Raw genomic sequence first — 22,591 nt, 5'->3', positions numbered from 1 at the left:
TAGGATTTAACATCAGAATTTCTATAAATATAGGATTTACTATTAGAGTTTGTATACGGTTCTTGAAAAAATGATGCTAACTTGATAAATTCTAAATTTACTAAGTATATCTAGAGTTTACCATCAGAATTTATACCGTTCTTTTTCAAGTTATTCTAACTTAATAAATCTTGATAAATCCTGAATTTATCAAGTATATCTAAGATTTACTATTAGAGTCTCTAGCGTATCTACTTTTTACAATTCTCGCTTACACACTTATTTAAAAATTATTAAATTTTATTAGAAAACTATATACTACATTTAACATAATCATAAACCTAATTCATGAATTCCATAATTAACGTATCTCAGCTTCAAATTATATGTCATTAACTATATTGTAAGCAAGATTTGTAATTCTCTCAATTCTCATATAGGCAATCCGCTAGATACACACTCCGCATAGAAAATCGTTTTAAAACCAACACTACCCTCTTAATTCGGATCTTTTGAGTCCAATGGTGAAACCAATTTCACAAAATTCGGCCTCTATCGGCTCCAATCGAACTATGCAAATTCAGTAAAATTTGGTGGATCGAACCTTGAATCTTCGGGCATGGAACTTAAAAATTGATTGACGGCTTTTGTTCCCCATGTCCTTCTGAGTATTTTGACACCCACAACTCACCTCATGATTGCCGAAAACCACGGGTTCGATCTCACCCTCGGCAGCGAGCGACGGCGGCCTAAGATCTCTGACGTGCGGCGGCGGAGACATGCAATTGGGTTGTGGGTTTTCATCTTTGTCCCACTCTGAGTCTAACTAGCCCAGTGGCGTCAAAAATGGAGGACGAATTTCGGTGAGGGGGCGGCGGCGGCCGGATTCCAACCACGTAGAGTTTTGGTCATTCAAAATCTTATTTCCATGTAATATGGCTTTCAACTTTCTTTCTGTCTCAGATTTCTTGACTTTCATGAACACTTCTTTCCTGATTCTCCAAAAACCATTATTCTGTCATAAAGAAAAGGAAAACAAAAACTTGGTCAATAATCATGTCAAGGGTTTATGTGCCGGGCTAACGAAACGGTAGAACACAGTTTTTAACTATATCATATTAAATCAACAAAAAGTATTTAATTCGTGAATTTAAAATTATTTTTAATTTATATATATTTTTTATAAAAAAAAATATTATAGTGAATTATGAATTATAATTCAAAATATGATATGAATTTTTACACTATTACTTTTGATGAAAATTTGAGGGTTTAAAATTATATAGCAGCAGTAAGTGCCCTATATTTCTTATCATCGAAAAAGAAAAGATATTGAACAAAGACTTATATATACTTGTTTTATCAGCATTGAAAAATATTATAAAAGGAAAAACCACTTAAACTATAAAACAAGTTTATATAGAAAAAAATTAGTTATCTTTTTTTATCTTCAAAGCCAGAGGAAAAAAAATGTTAACAAAATAAATCAAAAAAAAAAACCAAGAACCTGCTGTAGAGATGGATCTTCCATTGAAGAATACAATGACTAATTGACGTCAGAGTAAAATTCAATCCCTGAAAACTAAAGAAAATTTATTAAACCATTCAGCTAGCCTCTATCACATATTTATAGAGGACAATTCTTCAACAAAAACAGGAAACAACAAAACAAATAAAATAAAATAAAATAAGGAAAAGTGATTTGGGGAAATGGCTGATTTTTGCGGAGAGGGGAGGATTTCTTAAAAAAATAAAAAATAAATAAAAAAAATAAAAAAAAGCAGCTCGAAAAGATGTTGATTTTGGTGAATCTTATATTTAGTGACTTGATAAATGTCACCTATATTGAAAAAAAATAATTGGTAAATTTCATATTTACCGAGTATATATAATATTTAGTCACAAAATTAGGAACAAATCTCATATTTATTGATTAAATTCTTAGTTTTGGTTTACTAAGAATAATTAGTTTTTGACACTTCTACGAATTATTATGCAAATGTACTTTCTTTTTTTTTTTTTGGAAAGAAATATTTTTTCAATAACATGATTATGGTTCATGTATTCGTCCATAATTCTGAATTATAATTCATGGTTCTTTACAGTAATTTTCTCTCATAAAAAATACACATAAAATAAAAATAATTCTAAATCATAATTCTGAATACATAAATTAAACGTCCACTAATTTAAAGTAGAACTCCAAACGGGAAACTTGACTTTGCTTCCATTCGTAGTTCCATGTTCTTATTCTATGTGGCGGCAACAATAGAAAGTTTCTCTAACCACAATTCTTGTCTTCTTCTCTTTCTTTAGTTTTATTGATACAAATTTGTTGTTGAATGTTTCCGTAAGTATTTTCCTTATTATTTAGCTTTTTTTTCTTACGGATTATTAGGCTTAGGATATTCAAGCAAATTGAAAAAAGGGTAAACATCGGTGGGTTGGGTGGGTTTTTGAGATTTTTAATCCTATCAAGTTTGGGTAGGTTGATGTTCAATTTAACCCACCCAATCAATCCAACATTTAAAAGCAACTCCCAATCGGATTAAACATAATAATAAAATAAAAACAAAAAATAAAAAACAAAAATAAAGCTAATCATTCAACTTAAAATAATAAATATATATATAAAAGTTACTTTCATCATAATATTAGTCTTATAAAGCTCTAAAATTATCTCGTAAGTTATAAATCAATGCAAAACAATAATAAAACTCATAAGTTCAAATATATAAATTGTAAACCAACAAACAAACAATAATAAAAACTCATACAACATAAAACATAATAGGTTTTCAAGTAAATAATGTAAATTATAAGTCAAATACTTTATATTATGAGATAAAAAATCTTTATTTATATATATAAATAGATTTGGTGGGTTCGAGTTAAGTTGGGTTAAGAAAAACTCAACCCAAACTCACCCAATTAATAGTTGGATTGGGTGGATTGAGTTGATCTCTAGATCGAGTTAGTCAAATTCAGGTTATAATGAGATGGATGAAATGAGTTAATTGTATTCATCGGATTATCGATTTTTTGTTCACCCCTAACTAAAAATATATGACATTGTACGAGGCACTTTTTTTTCCATAAATGAAACATGCTTATCAATTGGAATCATAAATGATTTAGATGCTTAAAATAAATTTAGAGCATAAATTAAGTAGGCGTTGACCTTAGTAATAAGAGAATATACTTTTTTTTTTTAAAGGAAAACTTGTATTCGAACAGAAATAGATAAACAAACAATACAATATAAGGTTGATGACCCGATGGAGAGACGGATGTACACCTAAGACCTGAGAATGAGAAATAACCTCAATACACTAAGATCGAGCATACCAAAGGCTCTATTTAAAAAAATCCCTCAAATCAAAATAAGCTTCTGAGCGCTGGAGGGACATAACACCAACCCCCACTCAAAGGGGACATTAGCATTACGATACAAACATAGTTCTAACTTGACCAAACAATCCACACCATCGGTGAACAACTCAACATAGTGGGAGACATAACTAACACTGGACGGTAGGGAAACCACCTCCGTTATTACAAAGCAACAAAAGGGTAGAGAGCAACATCACAACACCTTTATTACAATCAAAACAACAAAGCAAAGCAAAAGGAAAACCCAAAGCATCGCTGGTGCAAGCCTCTAACAACAACGCAGCCGGCAAGAGGACCTCAAAGAAAGAAGGCTTCGAGAGCTAAGCGGCAAAGCCACCGGAAAGAGACCATCAAAAGGCAGTGAATGATTCACCTTTGCCACTGACGCCAACCTCCGGAGACAGCACCACCCCTAGGAAGTCCTTCACCGCCAGGATCGAACCTCCACAAGGACCCAGCCACCTAACGTTGCTGGTGCCAGAAAACGCCTCCCAAACGTCCAGTTTCCAACTTCCAAATGAAGCCCGGTCCGCCCTAATAGCCCCCCTCCCCCACGATACACTGCCACCATGAGCTCATGGACCGATTTTTATAGCCGCGAGTCTAGCAACGCGCCCGGAGCCGGTGCGAGAACTCCAGCCAATACTCAAGCTTCTTTTCTCTCTCTCGTTCCTCTTTGTCAAAAGACAGTTAGGGTTTCTTGATAGCAAAGGCTCTTCATGTGAAAATATACTAATTAGAATGGTCAATACTCTGTCTTTACCTGAAAGACTTAAACGAATTTGTAAAAATAATAAATTACAAAGAAAATAATGAAATTTGACCTTTTTTTTATTTTATTTTTTTTTATTTTTTTATTTTGAGAAAAGATCGTATCTGTTATTCAGAAGGAAATAAATTTCAGCAACCATATCATATCTTCTTCTAACTGCTTAGCCTAAGGCCATTCACAATCCTTGCAATCCTTTTTAAGCAATCGAATTTCAGATAAAAAAAAATAAGAACAAAAAAAAAAAATGAACAACAAGTAATTCAATTCCAGTGAACAACTACACCTACTTGTTCAGAACCACAAGGACATATATAATATTAGTATAGTATATATAGCACAAAACATTTATACAAAAAGAGTTCATTTGTTCAAAGTCCACACAAAAAGTAGAACCCTCCAACCACCTAATTTCTTGATCTTCTAACTGTAATAAAAGAAGAAGAATTCAGGTGATCTCCTAACTCTGGTGAATAGCAAGCATTTGGGGTGAGTGCTATTGTGTTCTCTAGGGATCTCAATGGAACAGGAGTTTGCGGGGGATGACTCGGAGATTGAGTCCCTTTGGTCTGCTCCTGCACATACAAGAATGAGTGGACAATCAATCGCAAAGTCACCGAAAAATTGTGGTGATCTATGTGAAGAGGAAGAAAAAGAATAAACACCATATTTAGAAACTTACCTGGGGGTCAATGTTTTCTGACATCTTCTTAGCAGATAGTGGTGTTCTGGTGTGTTTTGAAAGCTCCCTGTGGTTCCCACACAGTGTGAAGATGTTCTGAATTCGCACGCGTCTATTTGACGCGGAATCCTTATCATCTTGAGGCACACTTTTGAGACCTAAACTCGCAAACCTATCTTCAGTTTTTTCCAGTAAACATTCATTTTCCTCTGGATTTTTGCTTGGCTGATCTGGTATTGGTGTGTTTTCAGAATTCTCATGTAGATATGCAGCCAATATACTCAAGTGCGGTTTAACCCCGTCTACCACGCAGATCCTCTTTTCCTCAATGATTTCTTTATCCACTTCTTCATCTTCCCCATTTCCTTTAGGTTCCTCCTCTTCTTCTTCCTCCACTTCTTCTTCCTCATATACAGTGCTAAGGCCTAATTTTTCACCAAGTGTAGGAGCAAAGGGGTCGTTAAAAGTACTAAGGTGTGGTTGATATAAACATTGGCTGCCACCATTGTTGTCAGTTTGCTGAATAAAACTGCCAACATGTTTCACCTCGCGAACAAACGGTTCTGGATCGTCCATGTCCAGATCCATTGACTTAACCATTGCGTCATCGCTGCCATAAAGCCCTAATAGCTTTTTCACAAGCCCACTTCCTTCCATTGATGATTTCCCAACTGCATCATCCTTTCCGTCGTTTGAACGTAGCTCCAACTCAATTTGCTCTAACCGCTGCCTCAGCATTTCAACTTCCTGTTGCTGCTGCAATATCCTCTCTTCCATCCTCCTCCTCTCCAATTCAACAAATTCATTTGCCATTTTCTGGCACTCCTCCAACTTCTTTTCTAGCTCGACTTTCAGAATCTGTGTCCTCTCATTCACCTTAATATTGATTTCTTCCTCCTTTACAGAACCTTTTCCTTCAATACACTCGAGTCTTGCTCTCAAAGCAGCAACCTCATCTTCTTTCTTCAAGAGCTGTTTGTGTGCTTCATTTTTCTCTTTCTCTCTGAGCTTGTTCTCCTTTTGTAGCTTAAGTATAAACTCATCCATAGCTGCAATCCTTGATCCCAAAATGACAGCAGAGGAGGAATCCTCACCACCATCTTTAACTGGCGTATGAGGCCCACGGACAATGCATTTCGCTTTTGCTCCATATTCAAGAGTGGAAATTGTCTTGTGTATCTCCTTTGGATCCGGGTTTGCACAGAGTATCATTAAAATCTTCGATTTGTCATCCTCAAAAGAATCCTTAACAGACAGGACAACAGAAAGGTCAATCAAACTTCATTGAAATAAGCAATCTAAACCACAGTAACCAAAACAAATATACCTGCAAAAGCATGGTCAGTTTGCTGTCCCTAAAGGGCACATGTGAATCGCCATTAGCAATTGATTCAACCACTCTTTTCAGTGCTATGTTTCCTTGGTTGATCTTTGCAGTCTGTTAATTTCAAATTGAATTTTTAATATTAATCAATATTTGATTCCCAAAAGAACCAATAAAAACCAACAGTCTTTCGTGAAGAAAGAAGAAAACATCAATATTCAAGAATAGATTGACAACTAACATCAACTTAAGAAAGCATCAATTTTAATTTTACCTGCATTTTTGCCTCAAAACCAATCTGACCAGCTTGCTCAATGTTCTCAGAGCCAGCCATGTCAACAAGCATCAACCGTCCTCCAACCGTCGGTACATCAAGGATAACCTATGCAGAATTAGCCAAAAACTGGTTTAACTCCAAGTACTAGAAGAAGAAATTATATCCGAGAAAAATCTAAGGGAATTATACCATGCAATGGCTTCTAGAGCTTCTATCATTGCAAAGGGTGCTCTTAACAATCCTTCTTTTCTCCACCTTCTGAATCTCTTTGGAAATCTTACCAGCTTCAGTCCCAGAAATGTAAGTTGCATTTTTGGCCTTCTTTCCCATCACTTCAAGCTTTACCTGCAAAATGCAAGAACCCGAATATCTCTTGGATGATAATGACTTATTTACTTGCCTTTATTAAAGTACATATGAATCTAAGTATTAAGATAACCAAAAGAAGCAATTTCTCTACCCCCAAGTAGCAATGGCATAGTTTGGTTAAATTGCCAATGAAAAAAGTAATATCTAATTCAACCCAATATTCTTATTATTGAATATTTTAATGCAAATTCCCATTTGATTTAACCTCATAGAATATACAAGCAAAGCTTGATGAAAAAAAAAAGCAAACAAACAAACTAATACGTAATATACACTCAGAAATGAGAATACAGAAATCAATATAAGCATTTCATAACCAATTTTAGGTTCACTGTAAGGTCAAAATACCATAAAACATAAAACAAAGGCTAAAGAAAAAAATGTGCTAACATGTATATTGAAGTAAGCTCAGCAAAACCAAAACCCAAAACCAACATACCAATGTGATTAAAAAATAATAATAAGATTGTACAATATGTATTACACAGTAAGATAATTAGTGTGTATGATTTACCTTAGAATTAGAACCATTTCCCTTCGGCCATAGTCCTCCTCCTCCGCCGCCGCTGCCATTAACCGACAAGAGATCGTAAATCTCCTCGTTATAGATCTCCAGAACAGTCACCTGCACAAAAGTCCCGACCCCGACCCGCTCGCCGTCGGTGTCGCCGTCGTCCTCCTCATCCCCAAGAATGTCTTTCAGAGACCTGTAGACAATCCCCGGCTGTTTCGAGCACCCGAACATCGTGTGGCTCTTGCCCGAACCGGTCGGGCCGTACATCATGACCGTACATTTGTCGCCCAACTTGACGCTGTTAATCCTCGACTGCACAAATTTGCTGTAGAACGCGCCAAGATCCTCCTCCTCCGATAAAGAAACCCCGTCGAGGGCGAAATCTCGGTAACCGAAATCGGCACGGAGACGAATGCTCTGCTTTTGGGGGTTGATCTGGAGGGTGGAAATGGGTGGGTTTTGTGGGTCCTTCCGGTCTGGGTAGTCTCGAATTCGGGCGATCACTTCGACCGGGTGTTCTGCAGGATTGGGATTAGGGTTAGGGTTTTCTTTAGCGGCGGAATTGGGGTTCGGAGAAGGGTGCAGTTTTGAGTGGAATTGGAGGCGATGGGGCTTGGATTGCGGGGTCTTGAACTGGTTCGATTTGGAGGAAGAAGAAGGCGTTGGAGCCATTACTGTGAGTTTATTCAAGATTTCGATTGTAGAGAGAGAGAAAGAGAGAGAGGAGAGAGATTGATTAGTAGAGAGAGAAAGTGTGCTGGTTGAGCTTGAAATCTGAGAGAAAGGAGAAGAAGAGGAAGAAGAGTTTTCGTGAAATGAATATAGCCGTTGAGAAATGAGGTTGAGAAATTTGAACCGTTGGAGAATTATAGCCGTTGAAAATTTTTTGGAAATTATTATTCTCAAGAAAAGGAGTAGGACAGACAAATAAAAGAATCGAAAATCGAAAATGGTAATGCCCAATTCTTTTTTATTTAAAAGAAAAACTGTTTTTAATAAATAAAAAAAAGCTCTCTTTTTTTTTTCTTAAATGTATTACAGTAATTCCTATTTTTTAGCTGCTTTTAAATAACCTTCTCAAAAAATAAAACTACTTTTAAGCAAATAACATATTTTGCTACTTTCTGATGATGGAAAAAAAATTATTTAATACTCGACTTAAATATAGTATTTATCAGTGTATTTTTTAGCCCCGTTCATTTTATGATGGAAAAAAAATTATTTAATACTCGACTTAAATATAGTATTTATCATGTATTTTTTAGCCCCGTTCATTTCACCAATTTGAGTTTAGAATTCGAGTTTTGTTACAGTAAAAAGCTCTCAGAAACAGTCACATCTAACTTTTTTACTATAGTAAAAAACTCTCACATAAAATTACATCTCAACTCGAATTAAAAACTCAAATCAGTAAACTAAACGGGCGTGAATAAATACATATTTACTATTAAATATGTTATTTATTTTAATCGTTTTAAAAATATATTATTTTCTTAAAAATTGTTTGTATGCTGAGTGCATCTTTATATATTGTTTGTAGGGGAAAATTCCCAACTCATTTTCAGCCTTGCGAGTGATGCCATATTTTTTCATTTCAAAAAAAAAAAAAAAAAAACAATGATGCCAATGAGATCCTCAAAAACAAAGAAAAAGAACTTAAAAACCCCGTAGAAAAAGGATTGTTTTATAAATATAAATTAGTAGCTTATGCTAATTTTGCTCATTATTATAAGAGTATTGTATTGGTAGATCATAGAATATTTTGACGAGAACTGTTATAAATTAATGTTTTTTCAACTCTTAAACCATTAATATTGAACGGTGTTAAAATGTGTAATATCATTAATACCAGAGTTATGATGAAACTAATAGCAATTCATTACGATTTAGCCAAATAAATAAATAAAACAAATAGAAAACGTTATTACATGTTAATATATTCTAAATATTAACCCAAATTTATTTTAAAGAAAATATTAAACCAAATTTAGTGGATTGGGTAATTTGATTTTAAGATCTTAAAAAAAAGATGGTTGTAAAAATTATCACAAATCCTTCACAAAACACTCGCTTATGTGTAAAAAAATGTTGTTAACATGTTCTCTCTCAATAATCACAGTGCTTAACAGTTATAATACTTTTTTTAATCTAGTTCATATGTGATATAACAATTAAAGATTGTGTTTTAATGATAATATTCTCAGTAACGAAGTCAGAATTTTTAGTTGGGAGCTAATACATAATTAAATTGTCATTCATCCATTATTTTTTCGTTTTATTTTTTTATCAGCAAGATAAAAGTGGAAAACTTATAACTTTAACAAATCCCAATACTGATACTATCAAACATAGCAATTATAACAAGTATAATCATAAATAGAATGACAAACAAAACAAGAGAAATAAAATGTTATAAACATATCACTAATTGATTACTTTGTTAATATCTCTATTTTTTATATATAAAAATATTATGATGCATAATTTAGACATTCTCCCTAACAAATTATTGTATACTCTTTTTAAAAAAAAAAAAAAAGAAAAAAAAAAGAGGATATATGCATCAATGGAAAAAAAAAAAGAACTAGAAGATGAGAGAAAACAAATAGAATTACTTTAACAAACTACCAAAGCTATTATTGAGGAGAAGAGATCTTGTTAAGTAATTAGATATGTTATGTGCTCCAATTAATGTTTGCAATTTTGGAGGGAATGGAATTTATATAAACAAGTGTATATAATTGTAAATAGAAAAAAATTGAGGAGGGCTTAAGCCCCTTAAACTTTGAAAGTGCATGGGTCAAGATTTTTATTCATAATATTTTTAGTTAAATAATTACACTAATAAAATGGTATTTATCAAGAGTAAATAATAAATGTCCAGACTCATACACTCACGAGGATAAATTCTCTATTTTTTCTATATAACTTCGTCTCTGTATATCCTATAGCATAATTCTTTTTAAAAGAATGCTCCTATAATGTGTAAAGAAAGCTTCTTTGATTTTTTTCTTTTTTTTTTTTTTTTTGCCTAAAAAAAAATAAACTATGATATGCAAGGGAATGCTGCCTTTCTAATTTAAGCGCTGATCCCCAGTACACAAAAAAATAATAAATAAATACTGAAAAATATTAAGTGCTAAATAGTTCTCAGTTTTAAATTAGTTTATCTTTGGAAAACTTCACATAATATACAATGCCATTTACAATTATACACCAATTTCATTGAGCACCATTTTTCACAACGTTTCCCTCCATCTCAGGGCTGTAATAATCAACCAACAGCCACCAAAAAATATAAATAAAAATTATAGTAATAAAATAGTGAAGCTTGAGAAGGCAAAACTGCAAGTGCCAAGGCATTAGGAAATCACAAAAACTCTAAGCTCGCCTCTGTCTCCTCTGGTAATCCTGGTGTCGTCATCCAAATAGGTAACTTCAAATTCACCACTTCTTGTATCAGATTGACGCCTCAATCCATCTGGAAGCCGAGGCAGCTCCAATGGTGGTAGTTGTGATAAGTTCCCAGTCGCTTTTACTGTTGTCTTTTCAAATATAATTTTAATATTTGAAGATCCTATTATCATCATAATTAGAGCATGTATTGGGAGAAGTTATAGGATTTAAAAGAACAAGACAGTCTGAGAAAAACCGACCTATGAGTTCGAATTTGTGGGCTAATGTGGCGGTCACTTCAAGAGGTGGCAAGGGCCATGGAGCACCTAACTCAAGCTCCACTATGTTGTCAAAGTCTTTGCTTAAGATGTCAATCCGCTGAAATACCTAGTCATGGAGGAAGATGTACATTAAGATGGTATCAAAACCACATAAACAAGAGTGATCAACAAAGGTAAAACGACAAAGGGTATGAACCCACTAATAAATGTCTAGGACCCAAGTCATCTAAAAGAGTTGCATAGCGAAACTTTTACATGGTTAGAGCATCTCTAGTGCAATACTAAATTCCTATGCAATGTGGCATTTGTGCAAGGAAAGCATCTTCCAAATTTGACATATGTTATACTGAGTGCTAAATTTAGCATTAGATATAGCACTATGCCAAATTTTGGCATTTGGTTGCCTACCGGTTGTTGTTGTGTTGCTTTTTCACTTAATAGTAGCAATATTAAAAAGTTTCATGGACACCTTCTAAAGCTTAAAACTTATGACAAAAAGAACTACTGCATTCAAAATAGCATTATGCACTGGAGTACAAAATAGAACATATGGAATATGCTGTGTTTGGTACCGAACATAGGATTGGAATTGGCATTGGCATTGACATTTGATTGGACAGGGTCTTAGATGCTTTTTCCAAGTAACAAGCTTCTATCTCCTGTTCTACAGACTCTCAAGTCTTAAGACTACAAGATTTTACTTAAGAGACGCTCATATATTCTATACATGCATATGTTTCTAAGGTGCTTGAAGATGTACCATTCAGACGCTATACGTATTAAGTATTTTCTCTGGCAATTCTTTCTCTCGCCCTTTTTATTTAGTGAAAATGCTAGTGGCTCAGAACAAGTGGCTGCAGTAGAAGAAAACAATGAACAGGCTTTCATGGCATACCTGGCCGAGAGTTATTGGAAGTAACCTTCCGGTGGGAGGTCCAGGACGGCTGCCCCCTAATGTTCGAGATGAAAAGGCGCTGCTATAGATCAGTTTCCATCTCCCTTGCAGTTTATCAAGATCAGACGATAAATCAACCGGTCCTCCAACATCCTCAAGCTCCTTGGCAGCAGCGTCTGCCTTGCGTAGATCATCTGCATTCGCTGCAAGACCTCTATTTACTCCAGAAACAGCACTCTGCAACATATCAGACGTACTTCGGTAACTAGAAGTCCTACCACTATATGATAGAATCCATGGGCCTGACTATGTGGGCTCATTAATATTTACACTCCACAAACTTGAACGATTGATATATGATACGAAAGAGACTGAAGTTAGAGGCATGAACTGACTATGCTACACACCAAAAATTAAGAAATGTCACAATTAACTGTACATAAATGACCTCCTTTATTATCATCTCCAATTACAACAAAGTCCAGAGACTTAAACCTGTTGTTGCCTTACACTAGAAGATGAAAAGTAAAACACCATATAACGAATAAGCAACATTTGCCACACGATTTAATCTTTTATTCAGGGGTCAAAATCAACCATCGACCCAGAAAAGGTATAAATTTGACATGAACTTGAAATTCCAATTCAAAGGCTCAATCTTAAGAACATCCAAAATACATCTCTCTCTCTCTCTCTTTTCCTTTCGGTAAAGTCAAAAGCAAGGTATAAAATAGAAATAACCCCATAAAGAATAAGCATTTGCCACACGACTTAATTGGTGAAACTCAGTCAGGAAATCAAGTTTAGTGAAGCCCATAAAATTTTTCCTCAAACTTACAGAATTTTACCATATTATTTGAAATACAACACATCATTGTGTTCCTAAAACACAAGCACAGAATCTTACACCATTCATTTCTGTATTGCATAATAAATCAAATTTCCTAGCCTTTCTAAGAATGTCCACAATCTAGGTATTTAGTCTTCCAGGAATTTTTTATTTTTTGGTTTTCTAATAAGCCAATAATTTTGGAGCCATAAACAAACTTCATCAAACAATCTAAAAGCATAAAAGAATGAAAAAAATTCCAAAATCCGCAAAAGGGTATTGAAGGACTCACCAGTAACTTGAGCTTCAAGTATGGAACAAGCTCAAACCCCGGCGACTTTTCATTCTCCAGCGGAGGGTCAACGACGGAAACGACGTCGTCCTGAGATGCCCTGACAGAAGAAAAGCTTCTTCTCGTTGTCGTTCGATTCCCAAGGCTCAATAAACGACGTCGTAGTGGGCAGTGGAGAGGGTGGGGTGTGGAGGCGGAGTGAGTTTTGGTGGGAAGAAGACATGTGATGGACGAGTGAGAAACTGAAACGGAGGAGTGAGAAGCCATTGGGGAAACTGGAATTCGTTAAGAAGAAAAAAGAGAAACCAGTTTTGTTTGTGTTAGTTATAATAATATCAGTTGTATTGAATCAATGAATGGTTGTCGTGTGTTCTGGCGGAATCTTCTTCTCGTTGTGCTTCCAGATCTATGGTCTACCTTTGACAGAGGTGCGGTCAGCAGAAAATGTACGTGATTTAGATATACATTCAAATTAAATTTATTTTTGATAATAGTAAATGAAAAATAACACGTTTTGTTTAAATAATAATATATCATATTAATAAAATTTATGTGTCAAATAATAAATATAGAAGGATAGATAAAGTAATATTAACATTTTTCTTACAAATTGTTGTCAACTTTATCCTTTGAATTTTAAAATTTTTATTTTACCTTATAAATTAAGGACCTTTTCCGATACGCTAATATACTGGTAGGTTAAATTTTCTGTTTGTCAAATTTGTATAAAATCACATAAAAGTCAAAAATATATATAAATCTAACGGTTAAAAAAATATAACGTACCGGTACACTAAACGTACCAAAAAATCTCCCCATAAATTATAAATTAGTCCACTTTCTGTTTTGTTAAAATTAATGTTAAAAACAAATGAAGATGAAAACTCATCACCTCACTTAATCAGATTCTTTTATGCTGCTAGGGGGAATATTCCTTTCACCATGCTTGGAGATATGATAATTTGTGAAATTTTACGTTAAAATTTGTAAACTTGAACGATAAAGTTGTAAAAGTTACGATAATTTATGAAATTTAAATTTTACAATAATTTATATTAAAACTTACAAACTCGAATAATTCGTCATAAAATTTAAAATTTCACAAATTATCTTTCGAGTTTGCAACTTTATCATTTCAGTTTGCAAGTTCTAACATAAAATTTAATAAATTATCGTATCTCTCGGCACGTTACTGGGAAAAAGTGCCCCGACAGCATAAAATGACCCCACTTAATCCCCTCTATTTATTCTTTTTAGTGAAAATTTAAACGAGACATAACAGAAACGAACTCAAATCTGTTGTCCAATTTTTATGTCTTAATTGGTATCTACCAAATTAAATCATGTCATGTCATGTAAAAAGTTTGGATTGCTTTTTAACTTATTTTTTTGTGTTAATCATAAGATGATGTGATATGATTTAATTGGTTAGACATCAATTAAGACACTAAAAATTAGACAACAGATTTATATCCAACAGAAACAACCTTAAATTGAGGGGTATGATCTAAAAAGATATTTTATCAGACAACATACATTTTATTTTGGAATTATTATTATGATTACTTTTAAAAATAAGGATTATTCTCATTGGTGCTCCCTGTACTTTAGGGTCATTTTTAGTTTGTCTCTAAACTTTAAAAACTCTCACTTTACTCGCCGAACTTTAAATTGTTCTCACTTAACCACTTTTATTATAATTTCTGTTAAAATCAGATAAACAAAAGGGGGTTAAGTGTAATCATGTGATTTTTAACTGTTTCTTTTTAATAAAAATCCAAACAGAAAGACCAGTGACTACGTTATTCACTTTTTTCTATCTGTTTTTAATAGAAATTGCAATAGAAGGGGTTAAGTGAAAACAATTCAAAATTTAGAGGATAACATGAGAGTTTTTAAAGTTCAAGAGACAAACTGTGAAGACCTTAAAGTTTAAGGGTCATCAGTGATAATAATCTTAGAAATAAATAAAAATTCATTTTGCACATATCGCTAATTATTGTAATTAATGTAAGCTCGATAAAAAGTAAACTTGTTTATTCATGTTATATGTTGTGTTCTCTTATGATTTGAATGACATATTTTTGTTCTTTCTACAAAACTTTTGGGTTAATTTCATAAATGATTCCCGAGATTTACACTCAATCTCACTTTAGTCATTAACTTTTTAAACGTTGCACAGATAGTCCCTGATGTTTCATTTTGTTTTAGTTTCGGTCCTTTCATCAACTAGACGTTAAAATTTGATAGAATTTATGTAAACTAGAGTCTAAAATTAAAGAGCCGTTAAATTTTCAGGTCTATATGTTGAATTTAACTTTTAGTTTTATGTATTATTTTAACCTCGAAACTTAATATATTTCCAATTTTAGTTCATAATTTCTACAGATGCCGTCAAATATTAACACCAAACTAACAGAAGGACCAAAGCTGAAACAGAATAAAATCACAGGGACCAACTAGGCGACGTTTAAAAAATTAACGACTAAAGTAGGATTGATGCTAAACCTCAGAGACCATTTGTGAGATTAACTCAAAACTTTTATTACATTCGTACCATTTCTCCTTTTCAAATCAAACTTAGAGAGACATAATGTAACGCCCTCTAGAATTAAACATCTTTAATTATGCTAAATTGTGAGTTATTAGTGTGCCTAATTTAATTTTCATAATTAATTAAGAAACCTTAAATTATTTTCAATATTTATGATTTCACCCCAAAAATTTTTAAAAATACACTTAAATTTTAATGCATTTTTCTTTTTCCATTTGTCCCTTTTTCCTTTTTTTTCTTTTTCTTTTCTTTTTCCTTTTTCTTTTTTTTCTTTTCTTCTTTTTCCCTTCCTTCCTTTTCCTTTTCGTGGCTGCAACCTCTCTTTCTCTCTTTCTCTCTTTCTTTCTTTCTGTCTTTTTCTTTTCTCTCTCTCCTCTAGTTTCACGTTCACCCACCACATCTCTCTCTCTCTCTCTTCCACCGCTGGCCAATACCCTCTTCGCCGGGCTCCCTCCCACCGGCCGTTTCTCTCTCCAGCCTTCTTTCTCTCCAACCGTTTCTCTCTCTCTCTCTCTCTTGGCTTGCTGGCCGAGACCTACAAACAAAAAAAAAACAACAAAAATGAGAGAAATGGAGAGAAACGAGCTTCAATCACTTTAAGGTAAAAATTTCTTAAAAACTCATACTTGAATTTGAATTATTGATTTGAGAATTTAAAATTTTGGTTAGATTTGAATAATTTTGAGTTAGGGTTTGGATTTGAATCATTGTTGTTAGAATTGAATTAAATTTGGGAGTTTTCAGTTATTAGATTTGTTGAATTGATTGGAAACTAGTTTTGATGATTTCTAGAGAATTTATTTTGAAATTGAACTTGAATTGCAGATTTGGCATTTTTCCTATTTATGTCGGTATACTACCGAAATTTCTTTAAAAACTTGTTTTTAAGCTGATATTAAATAGGAAATCAAACCCATGAATTAGATTTCAATTTTTAAAGAACCCCCAAACTAAATTATAAAATCGTTTGTGAAACTTAGATTTGAGTCAAGGCACACTAATAGGAAACAATTAAACATGATTGAGCTTAATTCATTTTAGGAATGAGAAATATATCATAAGACATTGCTTTTGTGATAAAGCTAGTGGAGAAGATCGAGTATTAAAGCTTTAAGCAAAGCAAAGGCTAGGAGAACGAAAGGCTAGCCCAAGTTTGATATCCGAGAGGTAGGATATTGTTGTCCATATCCTTGTTAGCCTCACTTTAAATGGTTTTATCCAATTAAATTATTTTAGAACAAAACATGTTTTAAAAAAATGATTTTAAAGGAAATAGCATGAATTATGCTATTGAGTTTCCAGTGATTTTAGAAATGAGATTTTAAAAGTATCATTTCTTAAAATGAAATATTTTAAGAAATGATAAAATGCATGGTGGCCTCAGAGATCGGGATATGGGAATTGTATCCTTGGAGGCAGGTCCCGAAACCTGTACGGATCCACTTCTTGCTCAGTGGTGTTATGACTCTGCATATTTTCATTATACATATATTTTTCTACTACTATGTGAGTATTTCCTTTTTCTAAAAAGGATGATCGGTTCTAAGTGTATGTCTTCGGACCGTGAGTACCTTTATTTATAATGTTTTATAAAATTTTATCATACTGGGTCTTCCGCTCACTTTTCTTGTTTTAAATATATTAAACCCCTCCAGGCAACGCGAGGAGTAGTGCGGAGTAGGTAGCTACTACCGGTGAGGTGAACCCATCTTCGAGAACTGAAGATTTGCATTTTCTTTTCCTTTTATCTCAAGGCATGTATTAAATTATGGATTGTAAACTCAAATATTACTAGACTGTGGTTGATGTCAACATTTACTTTGTTTATATTCATGTATGCTAAACCTGTGGGAATTCCTAACATGATACCAGGGATGAGGTTTTGAACTTGTTTTGTTGGAAATTCCACCACTTTTCTTGAAATTGAATTTCTCTTAATTAGTGGGGCTTGTTTGGAAATACATGGATATTTTAGATTTGAATTTTGCACTGTTATTTGTTAATTATTTTCTTAAACAAGTTTAAATTTCTAAACAAGTCTCCACGTCACTAACCCTTATATAGGGGTGTGACACATAATTATAAAAGACAGTTGCAAAGTTAAATAAAACGATCAAGAATTTTAGAGGGATTTAAGAAATAAATTAACTCTTATTTTTCATTTTTAGAAAAAAAAAATTAGGAGCTTCTCTAGTAAGACCAAAACAATTGAACTATCTTTCTAGCAAAATAATAATAATAATAATTGAACTATCAGTAGTTTCATACTCTCAACTGTCAGATCTATATAAGAAACTATTTATTTTGTATATTTTTTTAATCTGGTTTGATTTTAACTAGATGCAACAGTCAGAAAACTGACTTTACCAGTAGAGAAGTGGGGAGAAAGTCCCAAAAAAACTAATGCTACGCACAAAATTAATCTTGCATCGGAAGTGTTCTAAGCAAAAAAAAAAAATGGATACGCATAAGAGTTTGGAGGATTTCATTAGCGTCAAGACAACAGCATAAAACTTATGCAAAAAAAAAAGACAATAGCAGAAAAATGGATCAAACATGTCTAAAATTAGGGGTGTCTTCATAGAGGGGATTGTACAAATTTTTGGTGAGGATCATATTTGCCAAGAAAGAAAAAGCAAAAGAAACTTTGCATATTTTGTCATTTTTATTTAAAGAAAAAATGGCCTCGCTATCGTATCCACTGAGTTGAGAAAAAGATAGGATCTCCTCCTCGACTATAGATCTCAGCTTGGTCGATCCTCTGTTGTAGTGCCGCGGCCTTCGTCACGATGAGTTGAGGTTGTTGTGGTGCGTAAGGCTATATGCCGATAGCACATCAAATTTGTATATCTCCTATGTCGTGCATTTATCGCTAGCCAAGCTTTTCGCGAAGCTATGAGGCTATAAGGTCAAATGTGTCCTAATATCAAAAGTATCTCGACCTCAATTAAAGAGTCAATTTTTTTTTTTCAAAACAACAAAAAAGAAACAAGAAACTCATTTATTTTTCTTTTTTAAAGGATTTATCTCAATTTTAAATTTGATCATTGTTTTAAAAAGAAAATAGGAAGACGCGACTCGTATTATTCGTAGTAGGTTGAGTGTTTGAGTATAAAATTAGAAATGAATGAATAATGATCACTCTTTTTTTATTTTTTTTAAAAGAAAGTGGGAAGACGCAACTCGTATAATTCGTAGTAGGTTAAGTGCTTGAGTATGAAATTGAAAATGAGTGAATAATGATCACTCTTTTTTATTTTTTTAAAAGAAAGTGGGAAGACACAACTCGTATTATTGTATAGTAGAGTGTTTGAGTATGAAATTAAAAAATGAATGAATAATGATCATTCTTTTTTTTTTAAAACACGTTATACTAGTAGGTTTTATCATTATTTTTTAGCTAAGGGATTGCCAGGTCGTTCCTCTCCATTTATTGTTGATTGCTTGACTTTACGAGCAGTGGCGGAGCTATTTACTGCCTAATAGGGCAGCCGTCCCTACTCATTTTCTTAAACATTCTATTATATTACTATTTTGCGCCCACTAAAATTTCATATTTTCATACGTACCCCATTAAACCTTATACTTTATAATCTTCATTTCATATATGTTTTTACTAGTTATTGAAAAATATGGTAATCCAACTTCTTATATTTCTTTTGTTATTTTTTATAAAAAAAAATAGGGTATATGCCCCACTAAAATGGACTGCTAGCTCTGTCACTGTTTACGGGAGGTATTTCAGTTTCCTCTGCAACCTGGTTTTTCCATTTGAGTAGTGCATGTTGTATCTTCTGCTTTTTCTTGCAAAAGAAGCTTTCATTATTGCAGATATTATCATTGTTAGGACTCACTTTAATAAGTGAAAGTGCTCTTTTTCGTGTCTAGAAAGGGTAACATGATTTCCCACCTTCTTACTTCCTACGTTTTTTTTCTCTCTTTTTTTTTTTTTTTTTTTTTTTTTTTTTTTTTTTTTCACGCTTCGGTCGGATTGGACTAGCTACTCCTCCGACCCATAGTGGATTCTAGGGAAAGGGCAGAGCCTCACCTTGCAGTAGGAAGGTGTTCGTTGCTGGGACGGGTTCAAACTGGCATGAAGCGAGGAGGAATTTCGTACTCTTTATTAATTTTTTATTAATATAGTTATTTGATTTAAAAAGATATTAATAAAAAAATAAAGAGTAAAGATTCAGATTTATGCACTTTAAGAGGTATTTGTTTCTTTTCTTTTTTTATTCTCTAAAAAAATTTTGTACCGTTTCTTTTGTCCTTCTAAAATATTGAAAATTGTAAATTTAAGGTCGATTTTTTTCTCTTTTAATTCAGTTATATCTTAAGTTTTCACTTTTGAGTATGCACATATTTTGAACTTAAAACCCTGCAAAGTATTGGTTTCACTTTGCCCCTTGGAAAAAAAAATCTTGCTAATAATGATGCTCATCTTTACTTCAACAACAGAAAGAAAGAGTAGGTTTTAAATTATTATTAGTACTCGATACTAATATAAATTAAGAAGGTTTTATCATACTATTTTATATTTTAAAATTTTCCTTTTGAAGGAAGAGATTTGAGCTAATAAGCCATATGTTTTAAGAAGAAGAAGAAGAAGAAGAAGATCTCTCCAATGCTGACATGTAGTGCGGGGGAAGAAGAAGATCTCTCCAATGTTGACATGTAGTGCGGGCAACTCTGCATAGCACCGGCTAAGTTGGCAGATTTCCACGTTAACAGAAGAAGAAGAAGAAGACGACACACATTTCTCTCCAATGCTAACATGTAGTGCGGAGCTAGTGCCGGAGTTATCTTTTACAGAGTAGATTCTCATTTCTCCATGTATTATATATTTTAAATTGCACGTTTTATCTCTTTTATTATAAAATACTTATTAAAGGCACGCGCGGGTGCGTGTATTCCTTGTAACTTTTTGAACACACATTTCTCTCCAATGCTGACATGTAGTGCGGAGCTAGTGCCGGAGTTATCTTTTACCTAACAGATTCTCATTTCTCCATGTATTATATATTTTAAATTGCACGTTTTATCTCTTTTATTATAAAATACTTATTAAAGGCACGCGCGGGTGCGTGTATTCCTTGTAACTTTTTGAACACATATTTCTCTCCAATGCTGACATGTAGTGCGGAGCTAGTGCCGGAGTTATCTTTTACCTAATAGATTCTCATTTCTCCATGTATTATATATTTTAAATTGCACGTTTTATCTCTTTTATTATAAAATACTTATTAAAGGCACGCGCGGGTGCGTGTATTCCTTGTAACTTTTTGAACACACATTTCTCTCCAATGCTGACATGTAGTGCGGAGCTAGTGCCGGAGTTATCTTTTACCTAACAGATTCTCATTTCTCCATGTATTATATATTTTAAATTGCACGTCTTATCTCTTTTATTATAAAATACTTATTAAAGGCACGCGCGGGTGCATGTATTCCTTGTAACTTTTTGAAATGAAAATTTAAAATTTCTTCTAATATAGTTGTACCTATTTACGATCATCTTAATAATTGAGGTATCGTTTATTTTACTGATTTGAGTTTTCAATTTTAGATTTCTACAATTAAAAGCTCTCAGAAAATATTATATCTAACTTTTTTTGCTACAGTTAATAGCTCTCAGAAAATGTCACATCTCAGCTCAAATTGAAAATTTAAATTCGCGAAGCGAACTAAGCCTGAGTTTAGCAAAAGAAAAAAAATGTTTAATAAAGCACATTTAAAAGAGAGAAAGGTTTGTAATGGAGAATATTATAAAGTAAATCATTTAATATAAAGAAAGAAATATTTGAAAGACTTGTATGAGAAAAATGCTTAAGCAGGAACACAATTGAGAAGAAATTATTGAGGGAAGCAATCAAGAAAAGATATTTACGAGGATCTGGTCATAAAAAAAAATATCGACTACAGGAAAAAATTATGTTTAGATTATTGCACATAGGAGAAAATTTATTCAATAAAAGCATTTTTGGAAAGAAAAAAAAGTTTAATACAATCATTTGTAAACATAAGATTTATAAATAAACAAAAAGGTAAAAGGATGGAAATGCATATTTCAACTATACATATACTTTGGTTAAATGTGTACGTGCGGCCGGAAAATGTGTGAGCATATATTGTAAAGATAATATATATTAATTGAAGATGTTAAAGAAAAGTGGAAAAAAAAAGAAAAAGAAAAAGTAGGAAAACAACGAAAAAGGAAGTTGATATTATAAAGAAAAGATGGTGTACTAAAAGGAACTTTGTTTCAACAGAAAAAATAAGTATAAATACATTTGAAAAATTATTTTAATATAAATTATCAAAGAAGAAAAGGTATTTTGAAGAATGAAAATAAAAAAGAATAAAACTTTAATAAATGTTTAGGTGGGAGAAAGAATTAAGGACATATTTGAAATAAATTATTTTAATAGAAATAAAATAAGGGAAAAATGTATTTCAAAGAAGATAACTTTAGTCAGTGACAAAGCCATAAAAAATTTTAAAGGGGAGCTTGAATTAAACAAAAATTTAAAATTAAATTAATTGTGTAATAGACTATTATTAGAAGTAAAAATTGATAGTGTAAATGAAAATATATTAGTATTTTACATAAAATATAGAATTAAAAAAATTAAAGGGGCAAAATAATACAAACCTTGTATCAAACTTAAGGATGTAAATAAAAAATTTTAAAAATTTCAGTATAAAACATAGAAATGAAAATTTTTAAGAGGAACTAAACAAGAAGAAATAAGGCAAAATTAAAAATTAAAAAAAAATACTAAAACAGACTAAACAGTTAGCTAGGACCAAAGGGACTCCAGTCTCTTTTGGGCCTTAGCTAGCTTCGTCATTGACTTTAGGAAAATAGTAGAAAATATGCCAATATGAAAAGCTTAAGAAAGTATATAGGCCAATTTTTAGTTATAGAAATTAATATGTCATAATTTGTCAAGTTATGGTTTATAACCAGATAAGTTATGGACAAACTTGTCAAGTTATGATTCATAGCCAGACAAATTATGTACAATTATAGACAA

The 22,591-nt window shown here is 32.7% G+C and overlaps 2 protein-coding genes across 4 annotated transcripts; both read right to left on the bottom strand.

The window, feature by feature from the left end:
* Nucleotides 1-4,511: 4,511 nt before the first annotated feature.
* LOC21394959 (kinesin-like protein KIN-10A) lies at nt 4,512-8,095 on the bottom strand. 2 transcript variants are annotated; one of them, XM_024169606.1, is made up of 6 exons: nt 7,308-8,095; nt 6,614-6,769; nt 6,422-6,529; nt 6,151-6,261; nt 4,824-6,068; nt 4,512-4,716 (listed from the first exon to the last, which is right to left on the bottom strand). In XM_024169606.1, the coding sequence occupies exons 1-6, from the start codon at nt 7,977-7,979 to the stop codon at nt 4,549-4,551; spliced, it is 2,460 nt and encodes an 819-aa protein (XP_024025374.1). In that variant the 5' UTR covers nt 7,980-8,095; the 3' UTR covers nt 4,512-4,548. The 2 variants fall into 2 exon arrangements, with proteins under 2 accessions (XP_024025374.1, XP_024025375.1); XM_024169607.1 differs by having other exon boundaries at nt 4,512-4,710.
* Nucleotides 8,096-10,462: 2,367 nt separating this feature from the next.
* Nucleotides 10,463-13,356, bottom strand: LOC21394958 (plastid-lipid-associated protein 6, chloroplastic). Of its 2 annotated transcripts, none has more exons than XM_010104301.2 (4): nt 13,001-13,356; nt 11,880-12,116; nt 10,964-11,090; nt 10,463-10,884 (listed from the first exon to the last, which is right to left on the bottom strand). In XM_010104301.2, exons 1-4 carry the CDS (start codon nt 13,265-13,267, stop codon nt 10,670-10,672), a joined length of 846 nt encoding a protein of 281 aa, XP_010102603.1. In that variant the 5' UTR covers nt 13,268-13,356; the 3' UTR covers nt 10,463-10,669. The 2 variants fall into 2 exon arrangements, with proteins under 2 accessions (XP_010102603.1, XP_024025377.1); XM_024169609.1 differs by having other exon boundaries at nt 10,696-10,852.
* Nucleotides 13,357-22,591: the final 9,235 nt, after the last annotated feature.

Source organism: Morus notabilis, unplaced genomic scaffold, assembly GCF_000414095.1.
Source record: "Morus notabilis unplaced genomic scaffold, ASM41409v2 Scaffold21, whole genome shotgun sequence".
In the NCBI taxonomy this organism is placed as follows: Eukaryota; Viridiplantae; Streptophyta; class Magnoliopsida; order Rosales; family Moraceae; genus Morus; species Morus notabilis.
This window is presented reverse-complemented; position numbering and strand designations above follow the sequence as displayed.